At 39.0% G+C, this 18,711-nt stretch overlaps 1 protein-coding gene across 1 annotated transcript in view; it reads right to left on the bottom strand.

Annotated features, from left to right (window-relative positions):
• Nucleotides 1-3,336: 3,336 nt before the first annotated feature.
• The window catches only part of Nek7 (NIMA related kinase 7), a 123,534-nt gene continuing 108,159 nt past the window's right edge, over nt 3,337-18,711 (bottom strand). The window contains exons 9-10 of the mRNA XM_034513221.2: nt 17,361-17,474; nt 3,337-6,302 (exon numbers count right to left, since the gene is read on the bottom strand). Coding sequence (XP_034369112.1) covers nt 6,192-6,302; nt 17,361-17,474 — 225 coding nt within the window. The 3' untranslated portion in view covers nt 3,337-6,191. The remainder of the gene's footprint in view (nt 6,303-17,360; nt 17,475-18,711) is intronic.

The following is an 18,711-nucleotide window of genomic DNA, read 5'->3' on the forward strand; positions in this document are numbered from 1 at the left end:
GTGTGTGTATCCATGTGTGTTCATGGCTGTATGTGTATTCATGGCTGTATTTGTATGTATATGCATATATGCCACAGTGTGTGAGAGAACAAGTTTTGGGAGGAGATCTCTCTATCTTGTGGGTTCTGGGGAATAAGCTCAGGTTATTAGGCTTGGCATCAAGTGTCCTTTACCCACTGAGCCATCTCTCTGGCCCAAAAGACCTGTTTTCCAGTTCATATATTCTTTCTTCTACTTCATCTAGTCTTTTGTTGAGGCTCCCAACTGAATCTTTAGTCTGACTACATGGATCTTACCCTTTTGAATATTTCTGTCTGGTTATTTTTAAACTTCATTTTTCCTGTGTGTACTATATGGTCTCATAAGTTTCATTTTTCTCTGTTCTCTTGACTTCATTAAGCTTTTTGGTAACTGTATTAAGTTCTTCACTTGGCACTTCTTTCAGGTTTCTATTTACTCCATTATGAAAATTGCCTTTGGTGGTCTATGTTATCTTGATTTTTATTTTCTTTCATATTTCTTGTGTTTTTACCCTGAGGTTTGTACTTCTCCTAAGTCAGGTTTCTCTGACACCTTTATGTGGTGACTTTTCCATAAAATGACTTTGTCTTCAAGGCATGTTTTGACATATTAGTTTTCAATGGTGGTTTTGATTTTAGCTAGACATTGTGATCCAGCTTTCTAATTCCTTCTGTGGTTCTCAGGAGCATGCCCAAGAGAAAGAAATCCAGTTTCTATAGGCTATACAAGATTGGGGGTACTCTTAATAATCCATTCATATGTGAAATGGACACCAGTGGAGGTGTGATGGTTTGAATGCTTGGCCCATATGGAGTGGCACTATTAGGTGTGGCCTTGCTAGAGTAGGTGTGGCTTTGTTGGAGGAAATGTGTCACTGCAAGGGCAGGCTTTGAGATCTCTTATATGATCAGGACAAGTCCAGTGGGACACAGACTCTCCTTGCCACCTATATAGATCAAGATTTTGAACTCTCAGCTCTGTCACCATCGCCATTTCAGCCTGTGTGTTGCCATGCTACCTGCCATAACAACAGACTAAACCTCTGAAATTGTAAGCCAGCCCCAGTTAAATGTTTTCCTTCATAAGAATTGCCTTGGTCATGATGTTTCTTCACATCAATCGAAACCCTATGAGAGGAGGTGAAGGGCAGCCTAATCTCTTCACAGCAATAGAAACTCTAAAACCCCCTCTTTTACTACTAATTGATTATTTTAAGTAGAAAAGGTTCTCCAAATGCCTCTTGCCTGCCTCGTCTTAGTCAGTTTTATGAGTGTCTCAGATACATAGACCACTGTAACCACAACATCTTCCCAGACATTCTTCCCTCAACCAGCTATTTGTTCTCTGGCTGACTTCATTTCATATTTAGGCACTGATTTAAATGTCACTTCCTTTCTCACTTGATCACCATTACGATGCTCGTCATAACTGGAAGTGGCCCTAGTTACAGAGGAATATTTAACAAGTTCTTGGGGAGTGGGTGGAACCTTTCAGTGGGTCTCACTCTTTACCACCTCCTGTATACATTCTCTTGATCTTGCTTCTCCTTGCTTCTTCTCAACTTATCTAACTATTAACTAATTTCTTTCATGGCCATTGTTTGTGTGTTTGCCAACATCTGTTTTTCTTTTCTCATTATTTATCCACTTTATATCCTAATCCTGCTTACCCATGCAAATGGCTGCTTTAAAGATGTTTCAGTGTTTCGCACATTAAGTTCAGGGCCTAGTCTTAGTCTTTAGTCTCTAGTCTCTTTACAAGCCACTGTGATGGCTTCAAAAGCTTCCTTCTGGTTTAGATCTTCATCTGTTCTTCTCATTGCTCCTTTGTGGCCCTTACCTATTCTGATCTTACCTGCTCGCCCAAGGAAGTTGGATGTACTTGCAGCATCACAGTCACCAGTATGAAGGAGGTATGGTAGGTGTTGAACCCCACAAAGAAGATAACAAAGACTTGTTCTACTGGCATTTAGGATCAAGAAGGGAGAATGAGTCTACATGGAATTGTTTAGCCAGTTAAGGTAGACCAGTGAAAACACTGTCATCTGGCTACTCCCTGAAAAAGAACACTGAAAATCCTTGAGGAAGAGTACTTTGAATTTTTTTGTAGAAAAAAAAATAGATGAATAGAACTTCTACTGGAAAGAACAGATGGAGGCATTCGAAAAATGAGGCTGTAGGAATGGGGACAGAGAGAAGAAATGGAGCCAATACCTAAGAAGACACATGTGAATTCCTTCTTCAGCCATGTACTACGTATGGCCACAATTATCAAGCAATCAGGTGATATGCTATACAACACAGAGTCCTGCACAAGGTGAGTCAGTCCATCCGGTTAGGGATTTATATCCCGATATTACACAGAAAGTAAAGCCTAGAAAAATGAAGACTTTATTCACAGTGTGCATGCGGCAAGAATGACTTCCTGTGCGTCACAACCCTGACATGGAAAATAATTTGAGTTCCAAGCTACAAAATCCAAACTCTAAATGTATATTACAGGCATTCCCATTCTCAGAAGGCAGTCATGTTTATCTGTTTAAAGAACACCATGAAGTTCTCTTGATAGTTTGAGGGACTTCTAAAATGACTTCCTACTTTGATTTTTTTTTTTAAATCAACCTCACTAATGTGTGCTACCTCAGCTGTACCCGTTAAGACTTTTAAACATATATGCCTGGTACTGACTTTCCCAACGAATACATACTTTTTAAAATAAAATGTACAACTAGCACTAAATATTACAATGTGGTAAAAATGACTTCTACAGGCAATTATGAACACATACCCATACTCACATACTGAAACCAACACTTCTTTAATACAAGTCATGGGCTGTAAAGTTAGCCAGTTAACAACTAACTTGTGGAATCAAATTTACCCTCCTAAGATCTTCTGTCCTCCAGTTGACAGGCAGGGCAGGGTCCTCACTTAAGAGAAGAGTTAATATATCTGTTCCCCTGTGATTCTGGTAGCCGCCCACCACAGTGATGGGGAATGGAAAGTGTTGACTTAAATTTTAAATTCTAAAGGTTCAAAGCAGGAAAACGAATATCCCTTTCTTGAGGTTTAGATGCCTTTTATTCAATGACAGAAAGGGAGACACCGAAGAGACCTAGTGAGCTGCATTTTATGATATAATGCACATTCAAAACCAATCCATAAAACCCCAAAGCCTTGACAGAGGTTGTCACTTTTGACTGGCTCACTGTTTAGGTTTCTTCAAGTTAGCAGAGTCCTGGAGCTGTGGAAGAACTGTTTCTGTAGGTTCAGTGCTCGATTTGGAGAGATGAAAGGAAGGGAACCTGACAGATACTCAAACTTACAGGACTCGTCTTTTATTTTTATATATTTATATTAAGATACTGTACAGTTTTTGAAGCGAATAACAATCCTTTTGCATGTATATTTAAAGCATAACAAAATAAAAAGTATTTCACAAAAGAAATTCATATTACAGTGCTATGGGAATTAGAGGCAAAGAGTGCGCATTCGTGGGTTATGCACAGTACATTCAATTTAAAAGAATAAACATTTGTGTGAATAACAGCTTCTTGGTTATAATAAATAGAGGAAAAGTTAAGAGCAACACCTGGCGAATACAGATACAAGACAGGCCTTTTGTAATGGACACACTGAGAAACGATAGAGCACTCTGGACATGGCGGTGGCATCTCGCTAACTTTACAATCACTGGACATTCGTGAGCACTGCAGGTAGAGTACCCTTCGTTCACCACCCTGCACCTCAGCACACCAACCAACATCACTGCACATTCTCCCCTGGGTAATTGGTACCAATGTTCAAATGAGGTTTTGAATCAGCCGTACCTTTCATTTGACCTGTTACTCAAATCAGTTCCAATATTTAACTTCATATAAAATTTACTCATAAACAGAAACATAAAAAGAATATTTTATAGGTGATTGTTAAGATTACAACTTCTAGTCAATTTCATAACCATTTGCAAATATCACACTGAATTTGCTTTTACACGATGGATTCTTTTGGGGTGTGGGGTGAATATGAACACTTGGACTTAAAGTATTTGAAAGTTTCCTCTTATACAAAGTGACAGCAACCATCCCTGACCATCCAGCTCTTTTTTTTTTTTTTTAGGAGACAAATTCATAAAGGAAATTCATATCCCCTTGTAATGTCACTACAAGGGGATAAGCCTTGTATTTTCATCGATTTAGTTTTGTTTTTTTGAGACAGGGTTTTTGTGTAGCCCTGGCTGACCTGGAACTCACTCTGTAGAACAGGCTGGCCTGAACTCAGAGATCCCCTGCCTCTGCCCTCCGAGTGCTGAGATTAAAGGTGTACACCACCACTGTCAGGCAGAACCTTGTGTTTTTAAAGATGGAAAGAAAACAACTCTTGTAGGCAGGGGATATCGCATCTCAGTCAGTCCTGGGACATTACAATGGATAGAACACAACACAAATGGTCACCAGAACAGCTTTCTTCACACCTCTGCGTAAATGCTATATGAGCCACTAAGATCTGGGATGCACCCAGTTCAGCCTTCAAGACAAAAAACCAACCAGATTTCCCTTGTCTAAGACAGCATACACAGCAAATTAAAAGATGAAACATTATTTTGAAAATTTACAAATTACTTAAAAATAACTATTAAAAGAATACTCTGAGAAGACAAACCCAGAAGCTCCATTAATCTGAGTACAAGCTTCCTGAACACAGGGCTGGCCAACCGCCCGACTGCCTGCTAGCCCGCCCGACAGCACAAGCCTTCCCAACGTTCTATCATGGCACAGGGTATGCTGCAACAGCCACTACCACTCTGTTCTTTGGCTTCACAATTCTTTAAAGAAACTGGTTGGTATTAAGATGAAGGAAAACCAAACTTCTACCTCAGGGGTTCCTAAATAACTCTCCTTTTTAAATTTCTCTTAACTAAAATGAGTGTCTCCATGTCTGTCATCTTCATGCACAAATACAGTACTTTGCACTCTTTAACAGTCCTGTCTTCGGTAAGGGCCAGTCTTCACGTCGTGAAACATACTCTAAAACATACTCTAAAATTATAACCCTCTGAAACGACATCCACATTCGCAGGCACATTTGACCGCACACCTTTTCTTTCTAACAAGATAAAACAGATGCACATAGAATGGCCCAAAGGTTTTTAAAAAAAGGTTTCAATCTTAAAAAGGGAATTCATTCTCAGAAAAATCTGAAACATTTAATGGATAAAATGCACACACAATATAAATAAGAAAGTAACTTGAATAAAAAAATTCTGAAGGGGAACTGATCAAAACTTCAATATATGAATAAAAATATATGCTGTATTACAGTGTATAGTTATGAATTAAGTGTATTTAGATTGGTAAAGAAATTGAACTATAGTTACTGCAAGATTATTTCAAGAATATTCTTCAAATGTACAATAAAAACACAAAGCCTTGGGCAATGTGCATGTTAAAAATGACTATCACGCCAGGCAAACAAGTCCTTAACCACTGTTTAAAACGGGTTCATTTATACCATTTAAACACAAAAAGGCTTTCAAAGGCCTCAACACACAAGACTTTCAGTGTCCAGCTCACATTTTGCCCTCCGTATTTTCACATTTAATAGTTGCATTTCGAACGTATAAACTAAAAATTTTAAATCTTTCTCAAAGAGCTTATGTCTGCATTTATTATAAGAACTGTATTTGAAAACTATAATGCTAAAACTAAAACATGTACTTCAAACTTTAAAAAAAAAAAATCAGAGAAGTTCAGAATTATGTCCACCACAAGGTCCATTAAGTGAATCAAAAGCAAACAGGTCAAATGCTCAGGCCCTCCCTCGGATTCCGCATCCCTCTGGATGTGTGCCTGTGTGCGCCTCGGCATCTGCCACTGAGTATCTATAAACACAGTCTGTCAGCAGAAACTCTAAACAACTCTCAACCCTTACGCCATAAGAAACTCCTGTTGTGCTTGCATTCATAATGCAATCTGAGTATCCCACAATCGTGGACTGGGAAGGTGGTTGAACCTGGTAGAAAAATGAAGCTCATAAGAAAACTGGTTAAGGATTCAAAGCGCTTTAGCTCTGAAATAGTAATCTTAACACCCAGACAAAAGCGGGGAGGTATGATTTGCACAAAAACACTTTTAAGTTATTTTGGTTGCTGTCTTCAGGATCTTGTACAGTTTAGCTGCTTGCAGTGCACGCGTGCATCCTCTTTGCCACATCATAAACGTAGGCGATATCTGGTCGCTTCTCTGGATCTGGGTTGATGCATATATTAACTAACTGTCGTAGCTGGAAACAAAACAAAACAAAAGTTAAAATCAGCCTCCTTAATTCTGAACAGCGGAATCTTGAATCGTTAGCTGGAAGGCTTCTAGTTAACCGTAGATACACACACTGTACCTGCCTGATCTAGAATGTAATACATTAGTTTTGGTAAGCATAAGTTTTCATATAAAGTGATGCGAGTACATGTAGGTCAGACACATTTATCACAAGTTATTTTGTGTAGATAAAATGTTTTGTACTTTTGTTAGCATGGTAAGATATAAATATTACTCTAATACTTAAGTATGCAAAGTAGTATTTAAAAGTTCCCACTTTATACAGGAGAGAGTTGAGATTTATATACCAGGGGTGAGGGGGAAATCCTCAAAGGTTAAGATACCTTCTTTTCCAGACTCAACAATTAGAATATTGAGTTTTATTCCCAATTCCAATAACCTTTGTTTGGCAAATTATGTGTCTCTTTGCAACAGCATCTAGCATCTTTATACCCTGTACACATCTTCTTGCCCTGTACCTGTTGTCATTAGCAATAGTTGAGACATTTTGGGAACGTTCTGGCATGCAGACTAGCGTAGCACTTGGTGAGTTATCATAGCCCTGCATTTCTTCACGTCCTTCAGTGCACACACACTGGCGAGCTCTATGGCTGGAACCTGTTGGTACTGGTAAGGGAAATGTTATATGAGAAGGAAGAGAGGGAAGAAGGCTGGTGGGCATGGAAAGGAGGCAAGAGAGGGAGGCATCGAGCAGCCTTGCTGAAGAAACTTTGTACCCTGTGCCCTCGTTTGCGCAAGTTTATTTCTCTACCGATTAAAGAAGGAGACTAGAAGTAATCATGAGAAATGCTGTCCCATTTCCAATTCATTAATTACAAGCCTATCAGAATAAAACTGAATGATGAATTAACTCCATCCACGTTTGGAGATCACAATGTTGGATGAGGTAATGTTATGTTCACCGGGAAGGCCTGACAGTATATCAACTTATATTCCTTTCAGAAGAACGTGGAATAGCATGGAAAGTACTTTAATAACTTGGCAAAATGTAACACATTTTTATTATGTTGATCTCATAAAACATATGTTATACATAACATCCAGTTATGTGTAACACAAAAGGCCGTGGCAAGAGCCCTTAAATGATGATTTTTATGTTAAAAAGACATCATGTCCTACAAAGTTGACCAAACTGTCAGAATTTCTGTTTAGAAATAGGAATGAGAAAGAAAGCAGAGAATGGTAACTAGGTTACAAAACCTCATCATAGTCAACCAGAATGTCAGTGGGCAGAGGAACAGTTTGCGTTGTAACATTGCCACATCATACAAGCTAGTTCAGACATTTCCCTGTCTCTCAGAGACCTTCAGAACCAGGGTGCTCTCTGTGGCCAATGAACAACCAATGGCCAGCCCTGATGCACTGAAGAGGAATCAACCAAAAGCACGGGGAAAAATAGAACACAGCTGAAGACAACAGAGATTACAGGGGTGCTCCAATGGGGCACGGGCTAGCAACAAGGAGAAACAGGTGGGCGCGCCAGTGGGCAGCTGAGCAGTCCACTACTCCATAATAGCTGATCAGGGAGAGCACGGAAGATTCCAGAGGCCATGGTAGATGAAGGCAATGCTGAATAAACAATGCTTGCTCTTTATTCCCTTTTATATGTCCAGTCCCCACCAGTTAAAAAAACTATTGCCATCAACATTTCGTTGCTAGTGGAATTACTGACAGATTTGTCACTGTCACACAGATCTACAAGATATGGAATATGCAGACCTCAGCATTCTTATGAATGAAATTTGTTATAAAAATTTGTATGACTTAACATACTCAATCTTCCTAACAACCCTACAGGAATACTGCCAGTGCAGCCCAGTTTTCTAAAGCAGCAATGGTCTAAGATCATAAAGGCTTTAGGAGGCAGGATGTAGATTTCAATTGAAAGGGTCTCACTTCATGCACAGGCTGGTTTAGAACTATGTGTTACCATCATAGAAAAATTCTAACTTGGTCTGCAGGTTTCTCCATGACCACCTCTGAGCAAGGGTGAAGGGCAGACTGTAGGCCATTTGTTTTTCAAAAGACTGCTAGCACTAACAGGCATGACAAGTTGGTGTTTCATCACAGCAATAGAAATCCTATGACCAAAAACAAACTGGGGAAGCAAATATGTGATACTTCCCCATTGTAATTCACTGAAGGAAGTCATGCCAGTAACTCAAACGAGTCAGAAACTGATGAGGAGGCTATGAGGACTGCTGCTTACTGGCTTGCTCAGCCTGTTTTCTTATAAAACCCAGGACTACCAACCTAGGGATGATACCACTCACAATGGGCTGGGCCTTCAGTCTTTATGGAAGAGTTTGGGGAACCACCAATCAAAGAGCATACCTGGGCTGGGCCTACTCCCCCTTCCATATATATATATATATATATATATATATATATATATATATATATATATATATATATATATATCTCGCAGCATAATCAGGCTCTAACAATAATGGCTTTGGAGTCACAATTCATAGAACAATTTGGATCAAAATGCAAACTAATCCATTTTTCTAGGATTTTTGTAGAAGGCATGAGGAAATTGGAGTGGCTTTATACTAAAGACACTCTTAAGTGTTGCCACAAATATGTCCATATGAATATTATAACCCGGTGTGACAGTTTTAATTGCAACTGCAGTGTATATTCTTTCTCTCTCTCTCTCTCTCTCTCTCTCTCTCTCTCTCTCTCTCTCTCTCTCTCTCTCTCTCTCTCTCTTCCTTTTTCTTTTTGAGACAGGGTTTTTCTGCATAGCCCTGGCTGTCCTAGAACTCACTATGTAGACTAGGCTGGCCTCGAACTCAAAAATCCGCCTGCCTCCCAGGTTCTGGGATTAAAGGTGAGTGGCACCACTGCCCAGTGCAATATTCTTTTTAAAAATGACCCAACCATGAAACTAGCAGGATCTTCTTCCAAACAAAAGGATTCAACTTAGAGCATGCTTGTCATTAGATTATAAACTTAAACACAATGGGCTGGAGAGAACACTTGCCTGAGAGGCACAAGACCTGTGATCCTCACACTGGGAAGACTGGAGTTGGAACCTTAAGGGCCTCATTTAAAAACAAAACAAAAAAAAGCTCCAGAGAAAGGGGTATGGAAGTCCTTATATAATATCCTCATAAAAATAAAAAGTGACACCGAGTGTTCTCTCAAAGTCAGATATTAAATAAAGTCAGACATTAAAGATCAGAATAAGATGATTATATGCAAGACCTTACTCAGTGTTTATGTGTGCGTGTGCTTTTAAGAAAAGCTACACAGATTTAGCTGTCCACTAGCTTGAAGCAATTTTCCAATTTCTGCCACCTGAGTGCTGGGATTAAAGGCAACTCCCTTAGCATTATCTTTTAAAAACGTTTCTCTAGCTCTCTGGAAGAAAGCAAGTTATTCTAAAATTCTTTAGCAACCATCCAATGTTTTGCAATGACAGTACCTACTATATTTTTAACCACGCTAAAAGAAAATGGCAAGAAAATGAAGTCAAGATTGCTACCTCTATTCTTTTTTTTTGTGTAAGTTTTCATTTCTAAGACCACTAGGCATTTGTTTGCTTAAATGTGTGTGTTGAACCAAGACCTATCCAGTTATTACTTTAAAGACCAGTATCAGATTATAACCTTGACAAAAACGAGAACAGATAATGTAGGCCAAAAGGTACTTTTTTAATCACAGAAAGCTTACCTTTCACATATCTACCTTTGTTTTAAGATCATATGTTATTGTTTTTAATACAGTTTGCCAGAAAGGCCTGTCCAGGTAAGACCCTGTACAGAGCTAGAAAAAAAACTGCTACAGTTATGGGCATCCGAGATATTTAAAAAGGAATACAGAAACATTTAAATGAATAGAAGCTAAGAAAATAATATATAATATCTGTAAAGAGTTATAAAGTTAATGCTTTCCCATTTAGTACATAAACCATTAATATATTTTGATCTAGGTATTTCCAAAGAAATATCAAAGTATGCAGCCTAAGACCAGGAATATTAAAGAGAGTGTCAAGAGTCCTTGTTCTCAGGGTGCTAACCCAATTACACGTCAAGTTTAGCCACGCAGGGGTAATAACAGTCAGGCTCTTTGTGTATTATCGCTTTAGGTCACCACCACTATTCTCAATAGGACAATAAAGACTAATTCTATTGGTACTGTTTCTTTATCACCCCTATCTTAATCCCTCTGAGACCAATTATGCTATATCAGCCTTCCAGATATGCCCAATTTCCCTCTATCCAAGGACACGCTTTAGCACCCCAATGTGGATCTAATACATTAAAGGTACTATATTTGGAGCTTTAGATATTTATACAAAATGATTAGGCATATCCAGCATGGACACCAGAGTGTCACTAATGATTGACCTAGGGGTAGAAAAAAAAGCCATCTTACACTGATGTGATGTAATATCGGTATTTCACAATCAGAGATCATTCAGCATGTTTACAAACTGAAAGTCTTACAGAAAGTTGCATGGTTTTATATGATCCCACAGGATCTATGAAACAGAGGGCACCGTTTTGGATTTATATCTTCAAGGAATAATTCCCAGTGTCACCTCTATAACACAGATGAATAAAGGGCATGTACACACACACACACACAGAGAGAGAGAGAGAGAGAGAGAGAGAGAGAGAATTACCCACAGCTCATCTTGCACAGCAACCTTTAGTAAATGGCCAAATAGCACAGGGCTGAGACTATGAATTCTACGAAAACAATTTTTTAAGAAGAAACATCAAATGTTCACAGTTTCTGAGATAACACCGGATGGAAATGTATGTAACTGCATAGGAGTAATATTCACATTCTGTATCTATACACACTATAGTAAATACTTTCATCTCCCTCGGACTATGACCACATTAATTCTAAAGATTGCAAAAGCACTTGAGTAAATGCACCTTTAAAACCGTGCATGTGACAAAGATGACAATGGCATTCATTTTGGCATTACTATAAGGTTATGCTAGGAAAGACTTCCCAGCACCAATTTAAATCATTCTGGCTAATTTTTACTAACAAAGCCTAAGTAATTCATAAAATTCTATTAGAATTTGAGAAACTAGGAACTATTGATAAATAAATATTCGATTTATTAAATTCAAATGTTTTGTACTACTTATAAACTTCCACTAACTTCCAATACTTGAGAACAAGGCTCTACCTGCCTTTTTCAGCTCATTTTCCCATTTACATAAGGCACGGCGTTATGAACTCAAAACAAAGGCTACTGTAGTTACTGAAAGTTTAAAGAACTTTCTTTATAAATCTTCCATAAAAGTGCACTATGGAGTGAGACCGAGTCCTGCTCAGTGCAGGAGGCCCTTGATTATTGCTGCAGAAGACAGAAGCCTGGCTGAGTCACTCTCCACGTCTATACTGAAATCCTCGGTGCTTCTGCCGGGATTTTGTACATGTAAACACTGTCAAGCTGTGAAAGAAAGTGGCTGGAGGTGTGTTTTGTGTGAGAGGTGAGCAATAAAGTACCTGTACATTCTCTCCTTGAAAAAAATTAATAAATCTTCCATAAGAATATTCTGACTTTTAGAACTTAAGAACTTACTTGTAAATGTCAACTTAAAATTTGTTGTTTCTGAGACTTTCATTTTCTTTCCCTTTGCAAACACTCGAGGAGCAGACACAGCAGCACACAAGGAAGCAAGAGATCTGATTCCCGGGGCGCATGCTCACTTATGTACTCAAACAAGAGATCGGATCACTGGGGGCGCATGCTCACTTATGTACTCAAGTAATTGCTAGTTTCCGTAGAGTGTCCCCAAGTCCTTCCTGTTGATATTGCATGGTCCCTGAGTGGCTACCGGCCAGATGAGTATCCTGAGTACAGGAGGGCTCTCTGACATGGGAAGCTCAAGGAATTTCAGAGAAGGTGAGGAGGACTGAGAAGTCTACGGAAGTCTAGAGCTGCCTGCATCTGAGTAGTTTCCGGGGCTGCCAGCTCCCTGAAGCACAAGTAGGCAGGCAGGGTACCTTCCTCATTCAAAGCAGGGCTGCATGTCTACTGCTGTCAGCACGTGAAGTCTACTTGATCTGTATACACTGGCACAAAGTCTCCAACTTAAGTTTCTTTAATAAAAAAAGCTGTCATATTGATAAAAGGGCAGATTCCAAAAGTTGAGACTGCAGTACTAGTTTTATCAAAGCCAAATTATCACACCAGGCTTTCCAACGACCTATAAAAGCCACAAAATCAGTTTTGTTTAATTAAATATTACTATAGTTGATTGTATCACAGGAAAACTTCGTAAACCTTGTACTATATTTTAAATAATCTGAAAAGTCATGATTTTTATTCGTCTGTGTATGTGTGTGCGTGCACGCAGGTTGGAATAATGCAATCTGTCTTTGGCTGGTTCTGTTTATTTTTCTGTGTGGATGTCCTAAGAAGAATGAAAGGTGGCGTTTCCTGCCAGTTTTGACATGTGAGTGAAGCACTAGGCTGCAGTGCTGTGCCAAGCCAGGAAAGGCTGGGAAGGAAAAAGACAGCAAGCAAACACAGTCCTGTTCTCCCGCAGACCCCTCTCTAGTGTACCAGAAAAGAAGAGCTTGCCATCTTACTAAGACGACAGAAGTAACAGAATGGGGTAAAAGCAAAGCGGGCTGCAGCTTGGAGGTGAAAGCCTGCAGCTCACTTCCTACAGTTCTGCATGGATACAACCTGCAGGTCCCCATTTCAAAGGATAATTTTATGGGATGGTGGTTCCAACGAACTGTTTTTAATACAACACACTTTTCTGTGAGCTAAAGGCTCGAGAACTATAAAACTGAGCAACATCGAATAGAAAATGAGAGACTATAATCTGAAAATTGAGTCATCAATTCTGATTCATAATCTGTAATTTGGCTTCTTCGGTTATAAAAAGCAATAACAACACTTACGAAGCCAGTCAGTTTTCCAAAATATAACTAGGAAATACACTCTGTATCTTATGTATATTGCAAATTTAACATTACTGAGCTGGGCCTGGTACTACAGGCCTCTAACCTCAGCCATTTGAGGGTTTAAATCAAGAGAATCACCAGATGAAAGGCAACTGGGGCTGTAGTGAGATTTTAAACTCAGCCTACCTAACTTAGCGAGATTCTTTATCTCAATTAAACATAGAAGACAGCTGGGCACATATCTCAATAGAGGGTTTGCCTAGCAGGCATGGGGCCCTGGGTTCAATGCCTAGTGTTACCCAAAGAGAATGACTAAGAAACCATTACATCTGCTGTTCTAACAACAGTCCACTTTCATTAAAAAAAATAATAATAACCATCTTTCCAAGGTTTCATAGATGTTTAAATTTTTTTTCTCCTCAAAGCACTGCTATTAAGTCTGTTTTCTAGGACCAAGAACCAAGATTTCCCCATTTTCATTTCATCTGAGAACACTTTAGTTGATGTTCAGAACTTTTTTTTTTTTAATTAGCTATCTAGATACTCAAGCCATTTTTTTTTTCCCTGCTAGGTCTAAAGAGATGACTGCCAGACCACATACATGATTCTGATGACCGTTCCAGTGCCTCTTCAAGAAACTGAGCACAGGACAAAGTGTGCGTCATCCAGTCTAGTAAATGTCCCAGATGTCTCATGGTTGATGCTGCTTATATAAAAGAATGAGAAGAAAACCCACACAAGGAAGAGTAACAGTGACGGAGAGCTACCGCGTCTCCCAACATGCCGCTGGGAGGTCTTGTGCCTCGTTAGACAATTCTTTTGAGAAGTTTCCGCCATTCAATTATTATTATTTAGGTCATTAATTTTGTTTTAAAATTCCTTCTTTTTAATACCAACTCCATTACTTCCTCATCCCCTCACTCAGTGATCCATCATTTAACTTTTAAAACCTGTCAGGCCTAGACAAGAACAGAGCTGCTGTCGCTGCCTGACGTTGTAGAGATGAAGACACGTATACCAAGGGGCAGCTATCATGGGACACGACTGCCAAGGAAAGGTGAGGGAGCCAAGAGCCAGGGAAATGGTATAGAAGAAGGCCAGCTGGCAAAGAGGAAACAGCATCTTGTAAAACGTGAAAATTCATGGACCTATTAGCAGAGCTCACACTAGCCATGAAGGGAAAGATGTGTCCATGACCATTGAGTTTTACGTAGAGGTCAGACCGAGCAGGTGCTTGACTTAAGACTCCTAATAAATAGCAAATGTTCTTGCTTTGTCATAACCCATTCGACAGTTTAAGCCGAGAATAATCTTAGGGAGGGTAACCGTTTCCGAGTACAGTAAAGTCTACTCACATGTGGACGAGGGCGTTACGGGGAGAAAAGAGACTAAGGAACACCACATTTACACAAAACAAAACCATAAACAAAGGCCCTACTATACATTTTCCAAGACCCACCATGCATTGCTGAAACATATCAATCTAGAACCTACATTATGTGTACATAAACGCCATACTTCAGAAGGAAAGATTTGATGTTCATACTTCTATTTCCAAAGCATGCTGTTTTTGATTTTTAGTGTTAAACTGTAATTATCTTGTAGGACACAACATGGGGGAAATTCTCATTTTTTAAGCTCTTGAGTTCTTTTAAATTGTATTTAGAAGTCTTATTATTTTTCTTTCAACACCTATTGCTGAAGCAGGCTGGCAAGTAATGCTGTCTTAGGATGAAGTGTTCCTTTTAAATCCTTTATGGGCAGGAAGCTTAAAAATGGTGCCTCAGTAAATCTGGAAAGCTCTCAACATACTCAAAGTTATGTTTTCATTTTTCTCTTACAGAAACCTACCATTTTAACTACTAAAGACACATAGATGAGTCTTTAGGACAAGTTCAGTGGTAAAGTTGGCACTCACCTTCTCATGGTCCCTAATCTCTGCCAACCTAACAAACACCAATGCGGACTTTAAAACCATTAAACAGCCTTTATAATAAGCACTGGAGAGCTCACTAATGTCATGATAGCGGCAGTAAATCTGTTTAGGATGCTATTGCGACCACAAATTTAGAATAATTATTTTATAAACAAATTTAGTTCCTCCTTAAGAAGGAAAACATTTATTAGCCGCGCCAGCATTTCCAGGTCGTGTAGAACTCCTCGTTCCTGATCAGATTAAAGTAACTCTGTTTATACAGACTGCATGTTGTTCAGCACGATTTTCAAGTTTGCTTCTTAAGAATTATCTTCCGTGTTTACCAATTACAGGCATTACCGCTTCCCATCTCATCTCAGAGCATGACAAAGGCTTTACATTACCAGAAACTGCACTGTGTCTTTTGGAAGGTGCACCATATAACATGTTCTGCTTTATGGCTCTTTTTGGAACTGGTAACTGTACAGAGCGAAGTAAAAAGTGGAATCTATTTTCCTTTCCCAACTTGAAGACCTTCTATCTGGGCCAGACTTTGATATTTGCCCCTTGGCTGAGAAGCCGCATATCCAACTTCACACTTAGCTGCAGTGAAGTAGCCCTGCAGGCAGGCCGACTTCAACGAACCACTAGTGGTATCATCATTAAAATCCTGCTGAAGGTCACCATGGTAACCGCCTGCTGAGGCTTCGCTGCTGCGCTCGGCATCTCCTAATCAGCTACCATGTGAAATGCAAATTCAGACAGTCTGAAAATTAGTCAAGAAGAATAGGGGATGAGGATGCAGATACGTGAAATATTCATGTGCTTCACGGAGAAAAGAAGGCAGCCTGAATGACACAACAAAGAGCGGCGCCTGACATTCTTGCTATCGTTTTGCATTATTCTTCACACTCTACTGTATTTCCAGGCCTATAGTTCTGAAGTTGGTTTTGTGAAAGGCCATATTTATATTCTATACCCAAAATAGTAATTAAAAATGGCTAACATAAGAGCATTAGCATCAAATGAAGATAATACTTTAAATTATCATCATTGCTTCCTAAGAGTATGTTCTAATTATCTAAATACAATGCCAGGAAGCAAAAAAAAAAAAAAAAAAAAAAAAAAATGTAGGCATCAGTTGTTATCAGTTTCAAACTATTAGATGAATATGTACTAATTATATTCTGGGAACACACATGATTTACATAGAGTGAAAAAAATCTTTAGAGATGTTTATTATTCAAGCTGCATGGACTCAGATTTCCTTGTGTAATACTAGAACCAGATGCTATTCATTTCACAATAGAAAGTATGACAAGATTACTTAATATGTGAACACTATAATTGTTCTGCATTTTTCCTTTCCTCCTTTCCATTTTCCCGGGGCAAAAATATCTGTTGCTCATGAGATGGAGATGGCCAAGGCTTTAGTGCTTTCATAGGTAGGTCCCAGATGAGAAGTCCCAAATGATCCTGTAAGCTCATCTTAGTTGACCTGAGACACTGCTATTCTGCACGCCCCTCAAATAATCATCATATATTAGAATAAAATGGAAGACAGTTTAATGAAAAACTGGATGTTGGGTAAGTGCCAAAACAACTCATCCCAGTGCACTAGCAAGGCAAGCAAGGATTCGGGTCTGAAAGCCTTTGAAAACTGCCAGTCCCATCCAATGTAGTTTATAAACAGGTCTAGCACAGTAATTTTAAAACACTTACCCAGAGGAATGTGGCTGAAAGCACTGAGGGGTGAGAAAAAAGGTACTGCCCAAGGAGAAAGAAAGAAAGAAAAAAAAAGGCCCAGAGACAGGTGGCTGAGTTCAGATTTAGGAAACACCAGGAGTAAAGGTCTACCAAAGTGAGTTCTCATTGTTTTCTTGTCTGAGAGGTTGGAACTGAGGACTCAGTCTCTCACAAGAGGCTGAGGACTAGTGCTAGGTTAGAACGACTGCCTTCGATGGGTTCGCTTTCCATTAGGAAAGCCAACCATGGTTTTTTCACATGTTGCGTTGCGACCCACTCCATACTGTGAGCTGCAGAGTTAATCTAACAGCAAGACTCAGAAGATGTAAGGAATCAAAGCGCTCTTTCTGCCACCTGGACCATCCACCTGCATTTCTGAGAAAAGTAAAATCTTTTAGTAAAATGTGTTGACAAAATGAACCAACGTATGGGTCGAAGCTTCCTTACCTCCTCTGAATAGTGATCCGATGGCAGAGGCGGGTAGTCACACTGCTCTATCTTCTTACACAGAGAGTACAAGTTCATCTTGTCGCCGTAGAAAGGACTCTGCAATGCAGCCATCTGCAAAACACTCACAGTGAAACCGATGTACGTACAAAGTAACTCTAAAGGTGACTTTATCAGGTAAAGGAAACTGAGGTGGGAAATAATTATAAATACTCTGAATAAAATTAAATTTTGATTTTTATGATGAGCCTTTTCTGAGCCTTAAGTGTGAAAAAAAAAACATTAATTTTATTTTTTGAAACATTTAAAATTCCTTAAGAGAAATGGCTAGCATAACTCATACAATGTAAAATAATATTAAGAAATGGAAGATATTGTGTGTGTATATACAGCCATATTTCATCACACAACAGCTATTAAGTGGTATGGCTCAACTATGTCATGGTCAAATATAACATAAAGCTGATGTCAAATTGAATTAAATATATCAAGGACTTAGGGAACAGAATGCATGTCATTTCATCATACATTGTATATTCTTTAAAAATGGTTATTTTGTGAAAGAAAAAATTTTTTATATTATAATTGATCCTTAAATAGTTTATATCATAACTGTTCTTTTAATACTGTCTCAGAAACATTAAATGTGTTTTAAAAAAATCCATAATTCTTAGACAGAATTCAAAGTATCCAAAGGTGTTTTCTTTTATGCAGGGGGAAAAAAAAACATGACTTAGAGGAAGAACCACTTTAAAAGAGATATTACTGAATTTCAATGTATTTTAAGACATGGTTTCAACTTGACATTTAAAAGCACAAGCAGCTACTTGGTAAGCAAGGTTACAAACTAAAAATTCAATTTAAAATGTTCGCATCCTGTTCAAAACCTTCTAAATCTCTGAGCCGCAGCCGCCAAGAATACAACATGGAGTGCCAAGCTGCCCCAGAGTCAGTCACCCTTTTCTACATGTGCTAATAAGTTTGATTTTGGAAGGACAATGTGTACATTCCCCAGACAGGCAGAGTGTGTGTGAAACACGCTGGTCCATGCTGTGCTACTCAGTGAGCGTCAGTGGGGACAGGACAAGCTGAAAATGGCTCTCATCTGTCTTCTGTGCTCTAGGCCCGGCTTTAACTCCTTCAGAGCCTCAGCCAGGAGGGGGACAGGATTAGAAATCCCGCCCGGAAAGCAGCTTTACATGCAGGTTTATGTAACCCACATTTCATATAAAACCTACACACACTCACACAGAATAACCTTGGGGATAATTGTCCCACAAGATAACATACAGTAAATAACAATTTGAATGCCCCAAACACACAACACTGAATTTCTAACGGAGGACCTACC

Source organism: Arvicanthis niloticus, chromosome 10, assembly GCF_011762505.2.
Source record: "Arvicanthis niloticus isolate mArvNil1 chromosome 10, mArvNil1.pat.X, whole genome shotgun sequence".
In the NCBI taxonomy this organism is placed as follows: Eukaryota; Metazoa; Chordata; class Mammalia; order Rodentia; family Muridae; genus Arvicanthis; species Arvicanthis niloticus.